Source organism: Callospermophilus lateralis, chromosome 4, assembly GCF_048772815.1.
Source record: "Callospermophilus lateralis isolate mCalLat2 chromosome 4, mCalLat2.hap1, whole genome shotgun sequence".
In the NCBI taxonomy this organism is placed as follows: Eukaryota; Metazoa; Chordata; class Mammalia; order Rodentia; family Sciuridae; genus Callospermophilus; species Callospermophilus lateralis.
The window spans coordinates 131,011,410-131,034,152 of record NC_135308.1 but is presented as its reverse complement, the minus strand read 5'-3'; the positions used below and the strand labels follow the sequence as shown (position 1 = coordinate 131,034,152).

General features: G+C 33.2%; 1 protein-coding gene across 28 annotated transcripts in view; it reads left to right on the top strand.

The window, feature by feature from the left end:
• Positions 1-22,743, top strand: part of Ppfia2 (PPFI scaffold protein A2) — a 448,465-nt gene that overhangs the window by 358,445 nt on the left and 67,277 nt on the right. For 16 of the 28 annotated variants that reach the window (XM_076853182.1, XM_076853164.1, XM_076853161.1 and 13 more), the window contains 6 exons: positions 2,871-3,006; positions 4,934-5,154; positions 11,023-11,260; positions 14,637-14,666; positions 17,712-17,842; positions 19,552-19,706. In XM_076853182.1, the coding sequence (XP_076709297.1) occupies positions 2,871-3,006; positions 4,934-5,154; positions 11,023-11,260; positions 14,637-14,666; positions 17,712-17,842; positions 19,552-19,706 (911 nt within the window). Of the gene's footprint in view, positions 1-2,870; positions 3,007-4,933; positions 5,155-11,022; positions 11,261-14,636; positions 14,667-17,711; positions 17,843-19,551; positions 19,707-22,743 lie in introns of those variants that run through there. The other 12 variants (XM_076853162.1, XM_076853160.1, XM_076853179.1 and 9 more) reach the window with 2 other exon arrangements.

Below are 22,743 nucleotides of genomic sequence, written 5' to 3'. Positions count from 1 at the left end.
TTGGAAACCCATTTTTTTAAATAAGATTCTAACTGAATATATATATATATATATATATATATATATATACACACACACACATATTACATAAATATACATAATTGATATTTTCATAATTATCTTACAGGCTGTGCAATAAAATTCACAAGTGAGCAAAGGGGGCTATAAATAATAAATCATATCACAATTATAGAGTTATTGTAGAAATGATTAAGATAGTTAAATTAAAAGAAGTTATAGCATACCTGAATATTTATTAACCAGTATTTTTATTGAATATCCATGCTTTTGAAGGAATGTAATTAAATTTATATGTAAAATAGAAGATGCGTGAGTACTCAGTATACTAGTGTTTGATCTTATAGAAGGGAAGTTGAAAAGAGAGGAGCTACTAGTGAATAACAGTAGTAGTTTCTACTAGTATCTCATCTAAGAAAATAATGTTTATCTCAGAATGACTAGAGAAGGCTTGCTTTGGCTCAAATCTAAATAAAGGGTAGGATATGGGTAATTGGAAAGATTACAGTCCATTCTAAGAGAAGACACCAGTCCCTTTCTCTACATGTGTTCAAGCATTCTAAAGGATGCTTCAGAAAGCAGAGGGATGGGTAAGAGGCATTCTCTAAGAAAATTCATATCTGGTTTACTTATGGAATTGTATAATGAAATTATATGCAAGATTTACAGGAGAGTGCTTTTAGATGTGTTGAAGATACTGTGGTGATGGAGAATACATGTTCCAGATAAAAAAACCAGAAATACTAATTTATGGACTGGAGTTGTACAGTGTAAGGAAATAGTACGTGTATGCTGAGATTTGCAGAATGCTAGCCATATAAATGTGTTAGGAGACTGTTTCCAGGAGGAAAAGAAGCTGCATGTTCAATGGCACAAAAGTGAAATGAAGAGTGAGTTATGGAAGGAGCTGAATTAAAATCAGTTCATCAGGGTGGAAGATAAACAGACAATAGCTAAAAGTGATGCTGCAAAGTAGAAAGGGCCCAGATAATGAAGATATTATATGGATTAACAAAAGGGAAGGAAGGGAAGGGAGGGGGGATAGGAATAGGAAAGACAGGAGAATAAATCTGACATCAATTTCCTATATACCTTTATGAATACACCACAGTAAATGTCAATATCATGTACATTCACAAGACTGGAATCCTAATTAGAATAAGATATATTCCATGTTTATATAAATACATCAGAATAGACTCTACTGTCATGTATATCTAAGAAGAACAAATAAAATGTTTTTAAAAGGACTTTGATGATTTTTAAGTAGGGTATTATTGTGCTAGTTCTGTTTCATTCTATGTTTATTTGGCATTGAGAGGGAAACTCCTACTAGCATGATGAATTACAATGTTAGAAGCTCCACTCTGAATCCCAGAGAGCCGTTAACATAAACAGTCCCAGATGAAAGAGACCTACACTGTTCTGAGGTAGAAAGTTTAGGAATTTATTATAGTTGTATTCATTACTATCTTACTAGATGTTTATAAAGTACTGGGCACACCCTCCCAGGCCAAAAAAAAAAAAAAAAAGATGGAGATCAAAAACAAACAAAAGAAAAATCTTTCTCGGTCTTCATAAACTTAGAGCCTCTATACAATACACTGAAAGTTATAGTTATGCATTTCTAGTATTACTGGGTTGATTAATGTTTGGATATGACGTTTCCACTATAAATCAAGTTTATTTAATTTTCAAATTGATTGCTATAGAAATAGTAACTATTTGAGGGATGATTCCTTAGTTCATTTGCTATAATTTCCCATTTGGCAAAACAAGGTCTCTCTTAAGCTAGGCTAGCATCTCCCACTGTTGTAAACATCCAGACTTCACCAAGCCTTTTCAAATCTTGCCAGATATTCAGAAATGCTTGTTTTTATTCAAAAACAGAACTAAGAGGATGTGTAGTCAGTCAGTAGGAGACCCAATTTCCACAGAATGCACAGCATTAAGTCTATTTCCTACTGATGATGAATCTGTTATTTCATTTTATAGAACAACATGAAGTTGCTGTCATAATCATCATCATTATTGTGGCAATAAACTGAATTTGCTGTAAATCTATATGTGAATAATGTGCTGTAAGAACCTGTTCAGCATATTAATTACAGTGTACTTTATTACCATGTTTATTGAAAACCAGTATGATGATATTTTCCAATTGAATTTTCCAACTGTTTCATCTCTAAGCAAATTGTACTATCAACTGTGCTTACTAAAAGCATTTTCTTATTTCTTTTGTAATAATATTTTATGAATGATAACAAAGTGTCCTAGTGGCACTCCCTATTTTATCTTTAACAAATAAGATGATTGACCTTGTATCAATCTTGTTTTAAGTATTTCATTGTTTCTCTAAATTGAAAAATAGAGAATGTATGAGTGAATGTCTCTGAAATTCTTAAAATTGGGAAGGTTCTGGGGCCCCAAAAGTTTTGAGATAAGTTGCTGAGAAACATTTAAAACAAGTGTGGTAATGAATGAGAAATACTGAGATATCCACTAAAGTGCAGAAACTACATAGAATTGTTCCGTTTAATGCAATGGATCTTGATTATGAATGTTAACATGTTTCATTGTACTATCACATTTGAAAATGATAATAAACAACAAGTTGAAAGTATATTCTAAAAGGAGAAAAATGGCCTTGACCTTCAGGGATGGTCTTGAAACTGGAACTTCTAATATAAACCTCTAAAGGGGCCTCAAAAGCTTGACAGTTCACCAGTTTCTTCTGAGGTTTATATCCTTCAGGGTTTAATGCTTTATTGCCAATTAAGCAGCAGTTATTTGCTGGTATGTTTAATTTTTAAGATTGGATATATGGCATATTTTTTTTTCCATTTCTCCAGAACTCATCTAGACACCTCAGCTGAGTTGCGGTATTCAGTAGGATCCCTAGTGGACAGCCAGTCTGATTACAGAACAACTAAAGTAATAAGAAGAGCAAGGAGAGGCCGCGTGGGTGTGAGAAGAGATGAGCCAAAGGTTAATCACCATACTTCAAATCTTTGATCATTTTAATTTAAAAACATGATTCCATTTTGGATAGAATTTTAACAGTAAAACAGTTGAACCTAATTTTATTCATTTCAAGCACAAAGTATGACATATTTTTAAATTTATAACTAACATAAAGCCTCTACTAGGTATCAGGAATTGAGCTAAGCATGTCTCATGTTCTTACCTGTAGGACATTAGGAAGTGAGTAATACTTTATACAATTTCATACATAAAAATGTGGAAGCTCCAAAAGATTAACTGTTCAACTTTACACAAGTATTACTAGAGTTAAAGCTTGAGCCTATACTTGCCCGGTTTCAAAAACCATGCACTATATATCATTACACTATACTCCCAAACAAATGAACTTAGATTTTAAACAAGTCAGCAGTAGTGTTCATATTGTTAATTCAAGTTAATCAAATATTTTAATGAAAATTGCTATATTAAAAATGGTTAGAGGAAAATGTACAAAACCACCCAAAGTGTTAATGAAAAACTGCCCTATGGGCCTTTTATTCTGTCAATAAATTAAACTTTTTTTTTCAGGTGTAGGTGAACACAATACCTTTATTTTATCTATTTATTTTTATGTTGTGCTGAGGATCAAACCCAGTGACTCACATATGCCAGGCAAATGCTCTACCATTGAGCAACAACCACAGCCCCAGTAACTTAAAAATTTTAAGCTATGCTTTTTGTGTAAGTAATAGAGTTGAGCTTTATAGAAGATAATACTGTTCCTTGGTACCTGAAGTTGAGTTTATTCCCCCACTTTCATGTATTCAAAATACTATTTATTTTTCCTTATTTGTACACAGTTCCTTAATACCTTTTGGGTTTTAACTGCCACTAATGTGCCATGTAGAAATTAATTCATCACAGTAGGTATCCGATATCTATTGAATGTATGAATAAATACATAAACAAATAAAAAGAAAATTAAGTTCATATCAGTTCTTTTCTCACTAATATGTGACAATTAGTACTCTTTGGAACCAAAACAATCTGTAAAGTAAATGCTAATTCAGGTCCTCAATTCTTAATAGTCCAGGAAATATCATGTGGTCCTCCATATAGCTCCTTTTGCATAATCACAACAATAAAAACTAACTTCTTTAAAAAAATACTCTAGGGCCTATCCCTTATGCCCAACCCTGTCATACCTTCAGCTCACAGTTTGAAAACCATCTGCCAATTAGGTACTCAAAATTCTCTTTTAAGGGCAGGCTTCATTATATTAATTACAAAAATATAAGCCATATAAATTAGCATGCCTTGGGTTTAAAAAATCAAGGTGTTCAAGTGACCAGAGTACTGGAGATGAAATTAGCCCTTGTGCAATATTCTATTAATGTTTTGTTAGCACCTATGTGAGTTCCAAAGAGAGAATTCTTATGTAATTTGTTATATAATATCAGTGGCCTCAGAGCAATGAGTATCAGAAATGCTAACTCTTGAGTACAAGAAAATAGTGATTGCTGTATTCAGAAAAAGGAAAAGTGTTGGAAATGAAGATACTTTACAGTAATTGTTACTTTGAAAGGTGACTGGATTATCAATAACATGGAAGTTCACCCTCTCTATTCCTATGAAAATATTGATATTTATGCTGAAAATGAATACCTGTCATTATTTCAAATGTCAAAATAAATACATAAACAAAGGAAGACAAGATTAAGTTCATAAAGGATAGGCCCTAGAGTATTTTTTAAGAAGTTAGTTTTTATTGTTGTGATTATGTAATCACAACACTATTTTATAGAACCAATAAATTGAAAGGCGAATAGTTGGTTATGCTTTTCCCAGGTCAGCTCTAAAAGCTGGCATGCTTTTGTTGGTATTTTTCATATTAGTACTTTAAAAAATGAGCCAAATGATAAATACTCTCCATTGTTTGTGTACCATTTAGGTTAAATCACTTGGGGATCATGAATGGAACAGAACGCAACAAATAGGAGTACTAAGCAGCCACCCATTTGAAAGTGACACTGAAATGTCTGATATTGATGATGATGACAGAGAAACAATTTTTAGCTCAATGGATCTTCTCTCTCCAAGTGGTCATTCTGATGCCCAGACTCTAGCTATGATGCTTCAGGAACAATTGGATGCAATTAACAAAGAAATCAGGTGAGTTCAATTAGTACTGACCATTTGTTTCATGAGGATAGAAGACCTTAACACTGCAGAAATGTATCTCAAATCAGAGGCATTGATACCAGTCTTAGAAATCGGAATCAATCCTTGTTCCCCCAGTGCTGAAGATTAAACACGGAAAAATGCAAAGGCAAGAGTGGAAAGCATTTTTTTTTATTTAAGAAAAGGACAGAGACAGACTTCTCTGAAGAGAAGTAGGGCCCAAAGCTGGGTGTCCAGGGGAGTAGGTGTGTATTGCTCTTTTATTGACCCTGGAATCCCCACACCTTCTTTTTCTTCTCCATGTATGTGCCTGAGGGCAAGAAGGAGCAGCACAAGAAGTAATAGTTTGTGTTGGGAACTGAGATCCTCAGAGGTGTTAGCTACCCTTCTCTCTTTTTTTTTTTTTTTTTTTTTTGATAACCACCACTCATCTTTGCAACCCCCATCATTCATTACCTATACTGACTGCCAGGCCTTCTGCCCCACCTCAGTTCCTTGAGAAGGGTGACATTTCCTGCATCCCCCAGGCCAGGCAGGGCTGCAGGCAGATTGCTTTCTGGCAAAGAAAGCATGAGTACAGTGGACTCATTTTATTGAATTACTTTCTTAATCTCATGTTCCCACCATCCTCATTTATTTATCCCCTTACAGCATCACCTGGGCATCCACTGATCCAAATGTTCATTTTCTCAAGATTCCCTGAGCATTTTGAGAATCTCTATGTAACATTAGGACAACCCTTGTAAGGAGTATGTGTGACTCATATCAGACTATTAAGATAGGCAATATAATAGAATAGGTTAAAAGTAAAATTTCTCCAGTGAATTTTAAAGTACTTTTTAAATTAAAATATACCATTAAAGTGGACAATATTTGTGATAATAAGATAACAAGGTCATTTCATACTGCAGCAGACACTAAATATATAGCTCCCTTAAAAATATTTGGTATTGGAATGAAATTAATTGATATTTATCAATATTAATCCATTATATTAGGGATAACATTTTTTAAAAGTTTATTAATGTTAATTACCTTTTAAAACACCGTTTTTTAAAAATCCACCACCAATGAAGATGACTTAGTCAGCGTGGGCTACCATAACAAAACACCACAGGCTGAATGGTTTCAATAAACAGTTATTTTCTGATAGTTTTGGAGACCAGAAAGTCCAAGATCAAGGTTCATACAGAGTTCAGATTTGGGGGAAGGCTCTTTCTCAGCTTCCAGGAGAGGCAGATGAGGGGGAAACAGAGAGGGAGAAACAGAAAAAGAAAACCATTAACTTTACCAGATCAAGTTCTCACACTTATGAACTCTTTTAACTCTAATGCCCTTCTGATTGTTCTATGTCCACATACAGTTGGTCACATCTGGATTTAGGGCCAGATGTGAATGAGTGTAGGTGGGACATAATTTTAGCCCATGTCAGAACGTGTGCTGAATGAAGGTAGGATAGTGTTTTTTTCTCTGCCATAACTATAGAAAGTTAAAAAAAGTAAATGCTTTTCAATAATAACTTATTAATAACAAAAATCAAATCCATTTAGTAATATACTACATGAAAATTTTATTGTTAATTTTAATGCTTGTATAGATTATAATTGGATTTAGGCCGAAACTTGTTTTTTAATGTGGTTACTCTCACATTTTAAAATGAGACCCAATTCTTCCATAGACCTTCTGGACATTAAATAATATTCCTTATATCTGTAAAAATAAAAGTTTCACACATTAATATTGAAATTCATGGTAAATCATGGTAAAAATAAATAATGCATCTTTTCAGACTTGTTCACAGCTCATTGATTCCCTTAAAAGAAGGAATCACATTGATCAATAAAAATCCCCTCCAATTTTTGGGAAGTATGTGGTACAAATTTCCTAAGTAAGTAAATAAGGATAAAATTAATTTGCATTCTTTTTTTTTTGACATTCAGCACATTTATTTTGAAAACATTTTTAAAGCATCTGCTCACCCCTTTAAAATACGATTTTGTGTTTTACTTGAGGTAGGCCAACTGGAATTGCAATGAGGAAGGAGCAGCCTCACTAACTTTTCATAAATTCTAAACTGAGAAAAGCAAGGCCTCCTTCTTAGACACTACCCCGAGGATCCAGAAGAAACTCACTTTGTCAAAAATATCTCAAAATTCACGTTTCACTTTTACATTGTTCTCGCAGCAATTGGGGGGGTCGTACTTTTTAAATCAATGTTCACAGGTCCCAGAGTTCCAGGAATAATTCTGATCAAAATTTTTGTTCAAGGCAGCCAAATTATTCATCTATGCAAAAGAACTCTTTGTGCAGAGCTTGATCTTGCAGTTAGTAGGTACTTACTAATTTTTCATTTTAGTGGAAAAAAAAAAGAGTGCTCTCTAGAAAGCTCTGTTTTAGGGTGTGTGGACTGTACCAAAATTGTTTCTATAAAGCAACTAGGAGTCATAGTTAGGGTGCCAGAAATCCCATCATATTCTCAGTGCTGCGTATCAGGTGGAAGTCCCAGTATATGAAGCAACTGTGTCTGTTTTACTCACTTTCATTTGTGGATGCTGCTCTACATTGAAAGGATTTTCCCCCTAAGGAATGACAGTGTTGCATATGAAAGTTCAACTCATGGAATCTAAGAGATTGAGAGCATGCTGCCTCTGTCACTGTGGGGGTCAATATGAGGTCCTTAAAGTTGACATCTTCAGAAAGCACAGTCATTCCCAACAATTTGTGATTAGGAGGCCTATTGTTAATTACCTTAAAATACAACTGTAGGAAACAGCACCTGTCTTTGACAGGTTCTGCAACCTCTGGGTTCCTTCTTTTAATCCTTACTAGTCATTTTATTTTTATTTTTTTTCCATGGTAAAATAGAGCTGGTGTTTTTTGGTGTTGTTGTTGTTTTTTGGGAAGTATGTGGTACAAATTTCCTAAGTAAGTAAATAAGGATAAAATTAATTTGCATTCTTTGAACAAAAAAGTCTTTAAATATCCATCAGACTTAATTTAATATTATACCATAATAATATTAGGCTATAATATTATATCTCTTTATTATATTTTTATTCCAGAACCAATGAAACATGTGGGTGATGTGTTCTAAAGGTGATTTATTTCATAGTATATAAGAAAAAATACTTTGATCACACAGCATCTTGATAATTGATGATTTCCATTATATAATTGAACTTGTACAAGTCAACATTTCAAACACTGAAAAATAGTAGCACTATAATAATTTTAATGTTCATTTAACATATAATGTTTATTTCTATGATGACCAGTTCTTTTACTCTAAGTACCTTGACTAACACCAGTAAAAACCCAAATGTGGCAGGTATATTTGTTTTCTTTTGAATATATGAAACTATTCTTGTTTTTTCAGTTGATTAGCAGGTGTTTCCTAATTTGAACATGCTCTCTGCTGTTCTATTTGGTTCTGATGAAGTCTATTGGCCTCCCTGTCACATCAGCTTTTCCAATGTCACCCTATAGCATACTAAAATTGCTGCTCACCTACAGGGCAATAAGTTATATCTGGTTTCTTTGTAATATTTGAGTTCCAGAACTAATTTATCCCAGCACTGCAGTCATAACAGACTTTTTAAAAACTAAATGCGTTTATGTCCTCTTTTTCAAAGTCTTCAATTGTTCTGAATATGCAGACCAACATCCTTAATATTGTCTATAGTGTCCTACCTGTCCCACCATTCTCTTATCACTCACCTGTCCTGTCTCTTGTACCATTAGACATGACTTCTGATTCCTTGAATGTCCCGTGGGCATTCTTTTGGTGTGGCTGTTTCTTTCTTCTGGAACATTCTCCCTGATCCACATCCTTTTGCCCTGATACTTCTTCCATTTTTAACCTTTCTCACCATGAATATCTCCACCACTACTTCCTCAGGAAAGGATTTATTATCAAGCAGATCTTTTACATTCACTAGATTGTAATTTGTCTAAGAGCAAAAACTATGTCTAGTTTTGCTCACTCTTATTTCTATGTCTTAGCACTGTTCTTGATATGTGGAAAGTGCTCCCAAAATATTTGATAATTATAAACAGAAAAAATGATGTAGAACATGAACTGAAAAACTGAAAACACTCTGATGCTACATGAAATATACTCTGATGCTGCTTAGCTAATAGTTAAATCTACTGAATAGGTTTGAAATTGAGTATATAACCTTGTGATGTTTATTTTCACCAAAAAAGTGTATATATATATATATATATATATATATATATATATATATATATATATATATATTAAACACCCTCACTAACAATCTATTTATTTTCAGAGACTGTTATTTCTCTGAAATTGGGATGGTAAATCTCCGCAACAATCTTAGTCTATATTAACTATGAGCATAGGTTCATATAGTTGCTTATTTGAAAGAGTATTGGAAAAAAAAATGAAATTTTATTACATAACAACTTTCAACAGAAATAGTCTCCTTGATATATACTGGTAAGCTGCTAACTCCAACCAGAATTTATCTCTGTTTATAGTCTTTCTTCTTTCAAAAACCAATTTAGTCATTAAAAAAAAAAAAGCATCTTTTCAGACTTGTTCACAGCTCATTGATTCCCTTAAAAGAAGGAATCCAGGTAGTTCACAACCACTTACCGCTACACTACTTTTCTTTTTCTTTTTTTTAAAATTTTTTATTCTAATTTGTTATATATGACAGCAGAATGCATTACAAGTCATATTACACATATAACACAATTTATAATGCCTCTGGTTGTATACAAAGTAGATTCACACCATTCGTGTCTTCATACCTGTTCTTAGAATAATGATGTCCATCTCATTTCACCCTCATTTCTACCCCCATGCCCCCTCCTTCCCCTTCCACTCCTTTGGCTACTCTTGTGCCTGTCTTACTTTTGTAGGCTTTATCCTTTCATTCTTCTACATGGTTCCTGAGGAACAATCTAAGGGGAATCTAATTTGCTGTTATTGTTTTCTTTGCTTTTCATATTTATATCAGAACTCTAAATATTAACAGATTGTCATTTAGTTTTTGAACAAACTGACCGCCTACCTACAAATGATTTCCTATTGGATTAAGTTTTCATCTCCCTCTTACTCAACATCCTTTAGGCTTGACTCACCTTTACAATTAACAGAATTTCCAGAATAAATAATTAAAATTTATTTCTACAGCAGAAACATGTTGCCCCTTATCAAAAGAAATTTCTGCAGGAGTCATTTTTAAATAACAAGTACACTAGAAGTACAAAATGCCATTTTTTTTTTTTTTGGAGAAGTTTTTCCTTTGGAGTATGTTTTATGTACTAATGATGTTGTACTATGGTCTTTGATTAAATTAACTGTCATTAAATAGCATGTTATTTATTTAAAAGATGCTTAACTAAATAAGTATCAATGTTTTAAGAAAACTCTGGGTTTTATTTGGCTATATGATAATTATAAATTAACATTTGTTAAAGATGCTATTAATTAACTTTTTCATTGGGTGGAAGCTCTATAAAATGCCTTGATATCTGGATTTCTATGTGTTCTTAATTGTTACCTGAGTTCAGATTTAATATTAGAATTAGTGGTAGACATTACCAGGTTGTAAGATTTCAAAAGAGTTTTAACAGGTGGTAGTAGAAAATGGTCAAACTGAAAGTGGCTACAAATTAGATATCCTTTGAAAGAAATGGTTTTCTAAACTGAAGTCAAGATGCTTCTAGCATTTACTAAGTTTGTACTGTCTATAGCAGAAAAATGAGATGTAAGTACTAGATTTGATATAAAATATTTGAAGTACTTTTAAATTCATTTTTATGTGAATTCTGGTTGCCATGATAGCAGCATATAATAGATCAAAATTAAACTGTATCTTTTAGGCTGATTCAGGAAGAAAAAGAATCTACAGAGTTACGTGCTGAAGAAATTGAGAATAGAGTGGCCAGTGTGAGCCTGGAGGGCCTGAATTTGGCTAGGGTCCACCCAGGTACCTCCATCACTGCCTCTGTTACAGCTTCATCACTGGCCAGTTCATCTCCCCCGAGTGGACACTCAACGCCAAAGCTCACCCCGAGAAGCCCAGCCAGAGAAATGGACAGGATGGGAGTCATGACACTGGTATGATGATGTGTGCAGAAATTTCGTCCCTGTTAAGATTAATGATGTATTAGCTAAAATGCCCTTTGGTGTTTGCTCTCATCTAAGGACTTTCTATGAATTTTATGGTTTGTTTCTTCTTTCCCACAACAGTCCTATGAGGTAGGCATAATTACTAATTTCATTACAAACTGTAGAGATGGTATCCAAACAGATGCTGCAACTTTCTTAAAGTCAATCTGTAAGCCCTTAGACAGTCAGGGATGTGAATATCACATGAGAAAAGTGAATGATTTAAATCGATAAGTGAATTTTTACTGATGTCATATTGATGAAATAAATTTAGACTGGGTGGGCTTTTTTAATATAGAAAATAGCAAAACACATATATTATAATGGCTTCAATACAATTATAATGGCTTCAGAGCCATAAAAATCAATAGCACCAAGTTCTCATCTTTATCAGATGATGTCAGTTATTCTTTAGTTTTGTTTTTTATTTATTTTTATATTCAGAGATTAGATGTGGAAGCCTAAACTAGGAAATCCGTGAAAAAAAAATTGAGGAAAAAATCAAAGTGCCACATGAGAAAAGTATTATAGTAAGGCCTCTGTAAACTATGGTTGGAATGATTATGGAATACCAAGATGTTCAGTCATTCAGTTCTCATGAGAGCACTACCATCACGGAGCATGGTCTCAACAGAGAGCAGAGATAGCTGAAGCTTGAGAAGATGAGTAAAATTGACCATATTCAGCACCGCTCATGAGTGGAGCTGGAGCTTTCTTCAAATATGTCTAACTCAAAAGCATAATTGTTGGGTTTTTTTGTTGTTGTTTGATTGGTTGGTTGGCCTTGGTTTTTCCATACAGGGATTGAACCCAGGGGTGCTTACCCACCAAACCACATCTCCAGCCCATTTTTATGTTTTATTTTAAGACAGAGGCTTGCTAAGTTGCTTACAGCCTCACTAAGTAGCTTAGTCTTACTTTGAACTTATGATCCTCCTGCCTCAGCCTCCTGAGCTGCTAGGATTACAGGTGTGTGCCACCATGCCTAGTTATCCTTGTTTCTTTTTTTTTTTTTTTTTGCTTTTTTAAAAAATTCTTTAATTACCTAGAAATATTTGAAATGACAGCAATGAAAGATTAAAATATTTCAAACAATTTATGGAAGTAAAAGCATAAATACAGTAAATAGAGAAAAATTAGTGATATTACAGAAAGATATAAAGGATATGTAGTGTTTGTGATCAGAAGGCTGCAAAGTACTATAAAAGTCCACAAAGCCCATATCTATGCATACAATTATATATTTATATATATGTGCACATATATATTTGAATAAAGAAATTCAATTCATTGTCTAAATTACATCATTAAATATTTTGAAGCAATGTGTGATCTAGGTAATAAATTATGAAAATTATTTTTATTAGAATTAATTTATATAAATCTACATATATGTGTGTATATGAGTGTGTGTTTATTATATCTTGTTTCTCACCCTAGGGAGAACACTCTTACAAGTAAATATTTACTATTCAGAAAATTTTACTTCATCTTTTAAAAATTTTTTTACATATTATATATACAAATATAGATATTAGTTATATATATTAATTTAGGTATCTTTGTCCTCAGTTTTACAGTTGAGTCTTCCATTTTGTGCTCATTACCAGAATTGACAATAATACAATAATGACCAACTAATCAGAACTGACCTCTATACAGTACAAACTTGGAGTTCATATACTAAAGTATCCTAACTGGTACACCTATAAGCCACATTATAGTCAGCTTATTTTGGAAAACCAGAAAACATCTCTCTTATTTTATTAACTAAAATGTTATCATCTCTGCCTTGGTTTCTGCAAATGTAATACGTACTACATAATATTAATGACTGACTTATTACCAAAGCTACTATAAGAATTTGGGGCAACAGAACCCAATTTAGTCAGCATTTGAGGCTGTTATACTTTGGTTGTTTCTGTACTAATATTTCCCTATATTTTTACAACATAGTTATTTTGCCCTTTAAGTATTTTTTTTAAATATAAACATTGTAGCCCTTAATAATGCTATTTTTATAATAACAAATAGTGCAATTAAAATTGTTTGGATTTTTTGTGCACATGAAAAATATGCCAGTGCTTTCATGCATTTTTTCTTGAGTAGATAATCATAAATCAAAACCAGTAAGTGACCATTATTACACTACAATTAGAATTAAAAAATATTTATGGCATTTCCTGAAGTTTAAAGGAATCAAGAAATTTTCTTGAGTTTTTCTAAGTCAAGAAAATTAGAAAGGAATTCTTAGAAGTCTTTGATACCCAATGAAGCCCTGTCACCAAATTTATATTCTTATAATGAAGGACAGTTAGGTTTTCTTTTAGAAAATATTAATAGAAAAATAATTTCATTTTATATAATTCATGTTTGAATATTAAGAGGAAGACTAGAAATTTTATGGACAGAAAATAAAAGACTGAAAAGAACACCATGTTAATTACTGCATTGCATGACACCTTGCCAACATTGCTTCTTAATCCTGATAATAAAGTGTACTTGTATTTACCTTTACCTCTTACCTCACACAAATCCATAGACAAGAATAACATGCTAGCAATATCTAGACTACTCAATACGATAAAGTTAACATGCATTCTACTGGCAACAAAAATAGAAAGCATAATGGAATCGTTTAATAAAGATGGTTTTACTTACATATAAAAAATTAACAAAAATAGTAAGTAAAGCTCACCTGGAATTATAAAAAAGGAACTTTTTCTTTTTAAATTCTGTACAAGAGCATTGACAAGAAAGCAGTATACCCTGTGGCATGTTATGCTGAGGCCAGAGCCTTTAGCATGTATGGTGTGGGGAAGGTTGTTAGGATTCCAGGAAATTTAAGTTCCTTCAGAGCAGAATACTTGTGCAAAGGACACCCAAAGTTCTTCATGGATGGAGCAATAGGGAGTTTATAAGTTCTATATATGTCCATTAGATCTTCATTCTGGTCCATATTTTCTTGGATGGGTATAGTGTCATATTTTGTTTCTGACTAACTCACTCTTGCTAGATTGACTTCCTCTGTGCTTTATGTTCTCCACTATGTGTGTCTCATATGCAATGCACACAATACAGGTAGACATGTCTGTGTCAAGGAGACCTGCTCCTATCCATGAGAGGTTTCTTCTCTCAAGTAACCACCAAGGAGGATGAATATTTCTATAATAATTTAAAAAACACCTATTTAGAATAGCATGGATTAAAGAAAAGAAATGAGAGATAAATTATAGATACTAGATACTATGTAAACTTGTAACATGGTTAATGGTAGTCATTAATTAGTTCTATTTTATGTTGCTTTTATTACTGCCAATTGCAGCCAAGTGATCTAAGGAAACATCGGAGAAAGGTACTGTAACTTTTATGTGGTTGCTCATTAATACTACTTTTCTATAAAAGCTTTAAAATAATATTTCCCCCAAAGTGTTTTGTTAACATAAAAATATTGAAAGTATTTAAGAGTTATTAGTGTATTGTGTAAATATGATCATAGGAAATAAGGTATCAAAAATAAGATCATTTATGCTTTAGGAACAATGATTAGATTTATGAGTACTTGGTATCCTGATTTTCCACTGAATGCTTAAACTGCTGATGATACAGTTAGATATTTTAATATCAATACTAAATAAATGATCATTGTTTTAAAATGTTTATTTCATTATTGTTCATGAAAATTGAGGCAAACAGATCAGCAGGTAACTGCCAAAGAAAACATATTAGTTTGTTACATTACCCAAGAGAAGTGGGCATTCCATGTCCTCAGAAAGCACTGGGATTGGCAGGAGTGGGGAGAAAGCATGGGCAAGGGCCTTTTTGAGGTCTCTTCTGGAAAGGGAAGGAAAGGCAGGGCAAGCAGGTTTAGGGCTGATGTTTAAGTAACTTAGGCTGGCTCTGGGTTTAGGGACTTCTCTGGTCTAGTGCCTGGAGCTGGGTAATTAGGGAAGAAGAATACTGCTCCTGGAGCTTGGGAACCAGCTTTCGGAGACAGTAGAGGGATCTGAGTTGAGCCTTTGCATACAAAAGGCTCTCTTCCAGTATGTGGTTTGCTATCTCTAGGAATTAGTGAGCACTGGAAGGAGCAGTCTCTCCAGATGCAGAGCATCAAGAATATAGAAAAACAGAAGATGAATAAAAACAATGCTTTCCTGCTCAGAATGAAATCAGGAGAATAAGTACAGGATATAGGAAGCAAAATAGATGCCAATTCTAACTCATAAAAGGGCTTCCTATTAGATAATTTAGGTCAGCATAGCTTTTCGTCACTAGATATCAGATGGAGAAGTTTCAAATACCCAAACTTGCTTTCCAGTGCATGAATCATTGTTCAGTATCTTCACGACAGAATCCTCAGTATATGCTGGAACTCCTAAAACCAGAGAACTTGGTCATCATCATCAAATCAAAGGAACCCATGTTATACTTACATAGCTTAGATGAATGAAATTTTCTCTTCTTTTCCTGAGTTATTATCTATCTTCCTCCAGTGTTTTCTTGACACTACCAGCTGGCTCTCAATCATCAGATTTACCCTGGAGAGAGTCTTTATGACTCCTTGACTTCCTCCACCACTTTACAAATGAACTTTGTGACTATAGAAAGAAATCTGAAAAGGTGATGTAAAGGAATTGAGTGGGTGTAAGAAATAAATAAAGGTCAGATTGGAGGTCTTGAATAGCAATGCAGTTTCACAGAATTAAAAGAGTAAAGTCGTGACTGGAAAGAAAGGTCATGGAGAGAACTAGAAACTAAAAATGGTTGAGTATCAGGGCAAGGAGTTACACAAGGGCTTCATTTAAACTTCAAAACAATGCATTAAGGTGAGTATTATCACTTCCATCTTATTGACTGATTCTGAAGCCTTTTACTTCCACCTTTTGTATACTGTGAGCTCTAAGTGTTATTTAGTGGAACAGTTTGTGCCTAATATCTTTAAGAGCTGACTTTAGGAAGGGTATAGTTTGGCAGTGGGGAAAGAGGAGGGTATTTTATAACAAAGTGTTTCAGGAGCAGAAGTCTGAAAGCACAAGTAATTGTGCTTAACAATTGTAGACAAAAATAGTTACATCACATAACTATGATAACACCAATACATATTAGGAAGAGTAATGAAACATGCTTAAAGTGTTTAGATGGGATGTGGGTTTAGAAAGATCTTCCATGGAAATGGCATCGTGTTGACAGCAGATTCTTCTGGTGGCCTTATGCTAGTTGCATGGAGATAGGAACTCACAGTAAGATGCCCACCTAAACTGTAAAGAGCAATCTGGCCTCTTGATAATGACAGACCTGAAGAACAATTTCATTATGTTCCTCCAGTGCCTCGGGTCTTTATTATATATAAATAAATTTATGCATAATAGCATAACATCTTTATGTAGAAACAAAATATTTTCCCAGAATGCAGTTTTAAAATTTTTGTTTTAGCCATAAACTGAGTCATACTGAGAAACATTTTTCATCAGAGCTTCTGGAACTGTCTATATTTTAGCTGTGTTTTTTATATTCTTGATCTCTATATGGATATGTATATTACATTAGTGCCATTAAAAGTAAAGCATATCAAATAATATTTCTCTAAAATTGACTAGATTGTTGTAAAGTTCTTTTTTATTGCAATATATCTCTGACAAAACTGATGAGATCCTGAATTGTTCTGAATTCTGAACTTTATTATTCTTTAAAGAAATCCCTCTTATCCTGGCTGCTTTTGCTTTCTATATCTTCCAATTTTCCTTTCACTAGTAGTGAAATGAAACAATTTGTAAGAATTATTTTCTTACCTTTTATTAGTATCACTTGAAAAAAATTTTCTTCTAAATTGCTAACCATTTTTTTAAACATTCTTGGAAGGCATTTTATTAAGTTGACTAATCTAAAACACTTTATCTGATAAAATTATATTTTGCCAACTTGTCTGCTCCTTTCAAAAATCGCCACTTAAAAGTGTCTTTGTTATGATAATCTGACTATGCATAATGCTTTTTTACTTTTGTAAATTTTCTCAAATATGTGCTCAATACCTTTTTGTAAAGAGCACATACTCTGACATGATAAAATGGATTCCAGAATAACTTTCTGTGGTTATCATATGTTAATCTATGGTATGTATTACTCTTTAAAAAATGCTTTGGTGTAATGGGCCCATGAGTTTTTTCTTTCTTTCTTTTTTTTTTTTTTTTTGAGATTTCTATAAGTTTTTAATTGTAGTGTCTTTACTTTCAAATAAGTATGAAAATCATCCTCTTTAAGAGTATAGATTGATACATGTAAAATATGCTCCAAGTATTTCTGTTAAAATTTCTCAAAGCTGTGCCTGAATGGTTCTTCATTTGTATCTATTTCAGTTGAAATTTAGAAATTATTCATTTTAATGTACTGTATTTGCTTCTAGATTGCAGTTGTGGAAGAAGATGGTCGGGAGGATAAAGCAACAATTAAATGTGAGACTTCTCCTCCCCCTACACCCAGAGCCATCCGGATGACTCACACCCTCCCTTCTTCCTACCACAATGATGCCCGGAGGTAAGACAGTTTGAGCATACTGCCCATGGAATGCTCTTCCAAAAATGTCCCTTTTCCATCAGTACTGGCAAATAGACTGCTAGAAAATTTTTACAGAAAAAAATAGATTTGAGTCATAATTCTGCATCAGGATATTGTTGTGCTCCTTCTCCACGATATATCTTGTGAAATAACCAACTCTCTTTCTGAGATCAATTTTTGACTTTAAAATTAACATCTTTGAAGTCTGGATACTAGTCAATATGTGAGAATAGCTTTGATTTTTAGCTATCCATTTCCTATTAAAATAGATTAGACTAGAGAAAGGACTGAGGAAAAGTTCCAAAATACCAAAGGGATTATAGGATATTATGATAAATTGGATTGCAAGATAAGGTCTGAAAAGTCCATTACTGTGCCTTACTTACTTTTAGCAAGCAGGTATGTGCACCCTGTGCATCTATAGTCAACCATGCTCCTCAGACAAATAGTTCTTAGGATACCACAAGTATTAAAGGCGAAGTTGTCTACATATGAAAATATCTCCTTTGTCAAACCAACTCTTCATACTGTTGTATCCATATGCCTAAAACATTGCAAATGGATCTCTATAATAATTAATGCTATATATAAATCTGAGTGTGCCTTTTATTTTTTAATTGTATGTCTTCTTACTGTCTTATCAATTTTCAGGACATCTGGACATAAGTGTAATGACTTAATGGTCAATGATTTAAGTAAGAATATCTTCTAAATAGTATGTTTTATGACAAATACTTTTATAAACACATCTTTCTATCTTATAGGCATTTATTTTTTCTTATTTTCAGTTAATGTGGGGGTAAGAGCTTCAAAATATGTATTTCTTTTCCTGTCCAACAAAAGACACAATTATATTTTAACGTATGAAAAGCAGTTGCTTTGGAGTGTGGATAATGTGAACTGAAATTAAATTGGATGAATAAATAGTTAAAGAATGCGTCATGGTATTTTCAAACTAACAACTGTAAAAACCTATGCAATATCTATTGAACTCTTCCTATTGTAACAATGTCAAACTAGAAATAGAACTTGAACTTAGACTAACTACTTCATAGTCATATCAGCCTGTCATTTACCTAGAATGCTGAGGCTTGAGAAGTATAATTTAGAAAAAAAAATTACAGGAATCACTAAGGTATACGATTTGTTGCTTCTAGACCCCAATCAGATGAATTTAGAATAAATAAATTAGGTTCCAAACTAAAGAGAGAACGTGATGGATAGAGGAAATTCCAGTAAAATCACAGGTTGGAATAGCATATTTGATTGCATAATTAGGTGAGTACCATTGGTCAGTATGTTTAACATTAGAAAAACAAACTCTGAGAAAGAAGTAGGTAACAGGTGCTAAATTCACAAAACCAAGCTGAATAATAGAAAGACATACAACAAGCAGTTATTATACCAGCCTGTGTTCACTGATTAGTTACATATTGTACTAAGAATAAAGAGGAAAAAGCCATTTGGAACAAAAGGGAATTTTTCTATTGAAAATTTGAAGATACAGAGCCTGGAGGCTGAGGAAACTACATTTCAATATCTTAAGAAACAGCATAGGAAGAAAGGGAGAAAATAACATTCAAAGTCTACTTGTTCCTCCTTTTGTACATTTATAAAAGAAACAAGTCTTGTGTGCTTTATGGATATTGCATCAAAACAAGCAGTTTGTCCTCTTTTGTGTTTTGCAGTAGTTTAGCTGCCTCTCTTGAGCCAGAAAGCCTTGGGCTTGGCAGTGCCAATAGCAGCCAAGATTCTCTTCACAAAGCTCCCAAGAAGAAAGGAATCAAGTCTTCAATAGGACGTTTGTTTGGTAAAAAAGAAAAAGCACGACTTGGGCAGCTCCGTAAGTATAAATGTGTTTGAGTTTCCAATGCCACTTGTTTTGTCACTACAAATTGTCCGCCTCCTTCCTTTTCTTCTTCTCTTTTCATGTCTTCTCTTGCTTAACTGACAAGTTTCTTATTTAATCAGATTTGTGAATCCAATTTAACTGAAGAATGCTTAATAAAAATTACAGTGAAAGAATATTGCAAAACTTCCAGTGCTTTTAAACCATGGTTAATAAACATAGCTAGATTATACTTACTGCTAATTCTTGTGACAGGCACAGTAACCCCATGAGGCAAGTGCTATCATCGTCATCCCTATTTTATTGATGAGTAAATAATTTCTTCATAATTTGTAAAACTGAGATGTCCATTCTGATACCAAGGTTTCAAAATCAGCTTCAAACCACTGGGTATACTGCCACTTAGAACATAGATGCACATAAAAACTTAGTTATGTGAATTTAAAGGTTTTTTAAAGATTTTCTTTTTAAATAATTTTAAGTCAAAATAAGGATTTTAATATTTAGGTTATAAAATGTAAAGAACAAAATTTGTCTAAAGGTATCATGGCTACCCATAATATACTCTATGGCATATGGATGAGGGAAGGAAGAAAGGAATACCACAGTGGTGACTGCACTAGAATGATTTATTTTCAGTGATTAATTAAATAAAAATACAGATTAGCACATTTGAAATGACCCTAGGTAAGTATGTATAATTATGAAAAGATAGACACACAGATACAAACATACATACTGTACATGAATTACACTCTGAAAATTAATGTGTGATATTTCTGAAATGATGCTGTGTATAATTGGCTCTTTTGGAGGGAATTCTTGCTATTCATTTATTTCTAGAATTAAATTATTGAGAAAGGATTGAGCTTCTACTTCCAATGATAAGTGTTGAACAGAGTGATACAAATCTCTAAGTACTACCTTGAGCTTATTAAATGATTATTTACAAGCAAGGCTCCAAATATTAAGCTTAATGTCCTGATCTAGTACCTAAAGAGCTTCTGAGTGTGATATTCATGCTTGCATATTTATGACTAATACAATTAAAAAATGCCTTTCCTGACTTCCACGGTGTGAAGGTACAGAAAACATCAGAAGCTTTGGAAACTGATGTGCTGCCATCTGTGTGACTAAATGTTACTCAAGGCGAGCTCAGGATTTCTCTGTCTCTTGAGAGGGACACCCTTGGCTATAAAAAATGTTACATAAAGAAAGGAGAATCTGATTATTTTTATATAAAATATATATACCAGACATTAATATTTGTTTTATCTAATTTGAAAACTGATTATACTCTTTACCAAATTATTTGTCACTTACAATATATTGCAGTATAATTCACAAACAGCAATATTTATTTCACAAACATAGCAATCACTTCATTTACTCATATTTCAACATATATTTAGCTTAGGTTCTAAAATTTATTTTTTCCTTTAAAATGTATTCAAGTGACCTCACTTGGATTCTTCTATTGTCATTTTATATTTAAATTTGATGAGAAATTACTAAATACAAATTAGGATATCCAAGATATAATTTAGAATCTAGAAAACACAGGGGTATCTATCAATCTAGTCTTTATTTTCTATTTTCAGATACCGTGTGCCTTTGTTGTTTATTTGTTTTGTACCAGGGATTGAACCCAGTGGCACTCAACCACTGAGGCATATCCACACTCCTTTTTATGTTTTATTTTGAGTCAGGGTCTTCTAAGTTGCTGAGGCTGGCTTTGAACTTGCTATCCTCCTGCCTTAGTCTCCTGAATTGCTGGGAATAAAGGCGTGCACCACACTATGTGTCTGTAGATCAGAACAGATGGAAATGAAATCAATTCCAATTACATCCTTATCAACAACCCCTCCTTGCCCCATCATTGAGAACTAGCAGTAACTGTTTAGAATCACATCATAGACTTAGGAAGAATTCTAAGATCTGAGCATTTCAAAATTTTACTCCATAGAACAGCAGAAGGAGAAAATAAATTGACAAGGATGTCAGGATCAAAACTATACCTATGAAGTTTTGTAGAAGCCAAAAAGAGGTGAATCATCACACCTAGTAGGTATAAGCAAGCTCAAGGAAACCATATCTGTACCAGAAGAAAACAGTTCATAGGCCCCACTGTTACTTTGGGCAAGGAATATGGATTTTAGTTCTACTTTTGTTCTCGAAGGTACATGTAGGTTGAAATAGAAGGACCATCAAAACCTTTCAAGTTTAAGGAATAAAACCTGGTGCTGATGATTCATGAATTGGAAGGAACCACGGAATCATCTCTAGTGATTGTGACTTTAATGTCTGGATGGAGAAAATTCAAAGACACAGGAGCACTGCCAATATACTTTCCCCTACCAGTAAATATATCAATAGCAGATAAGAAAGAATAGCATGGGAATTGATATGGTAGGAAGACGATGGTTTCAAAAACCAATTTTGGGATTTTGAACCATATATTTTTTTAAACTAGTGATTGAACCCAGGGGTGCTCAGCCACTGACCCACATCCCGGCACTTTTTATTTTTATCTATTTTTTTAAAATTTTGAGACAGGGTCTCACTAAGTTGCTTAGGTAGTTGATACATTGCTGAAGCTGGTTTTGAACTTGTAATCCTGCTGCCTCAGCTTCCCAAGTCACCAGGATTGCAGTCATATACCACCAGGCCTGTCAGTGCTATCACTCTTAAAAGTTTAGTTACTAAGAGCAGAGAATTATAAATTTACTTGAGAATAACTATGATACATTAATTTGAATGAAATATGGTGGGTAGGAAGAAAACTGCATAAATAAAGCTATAGAAGTGTTTCCTTGGTTCCATCATAGATGGCAAACAACAAAGAAGTTTTTAGTAATTAACCTGGGAAAATATTTTGGAGAGTGGATGTTATTTGCCTTATATAATAATTTGAAAAGCAAGTGCAACAACATCAATTTCTGGTGTATTGTAACAGTCAAAATGACTATAGGGATAACATCTAATCATTGAGAATCAAATGTATTATGCACATTGTCTATTTTTACAAATG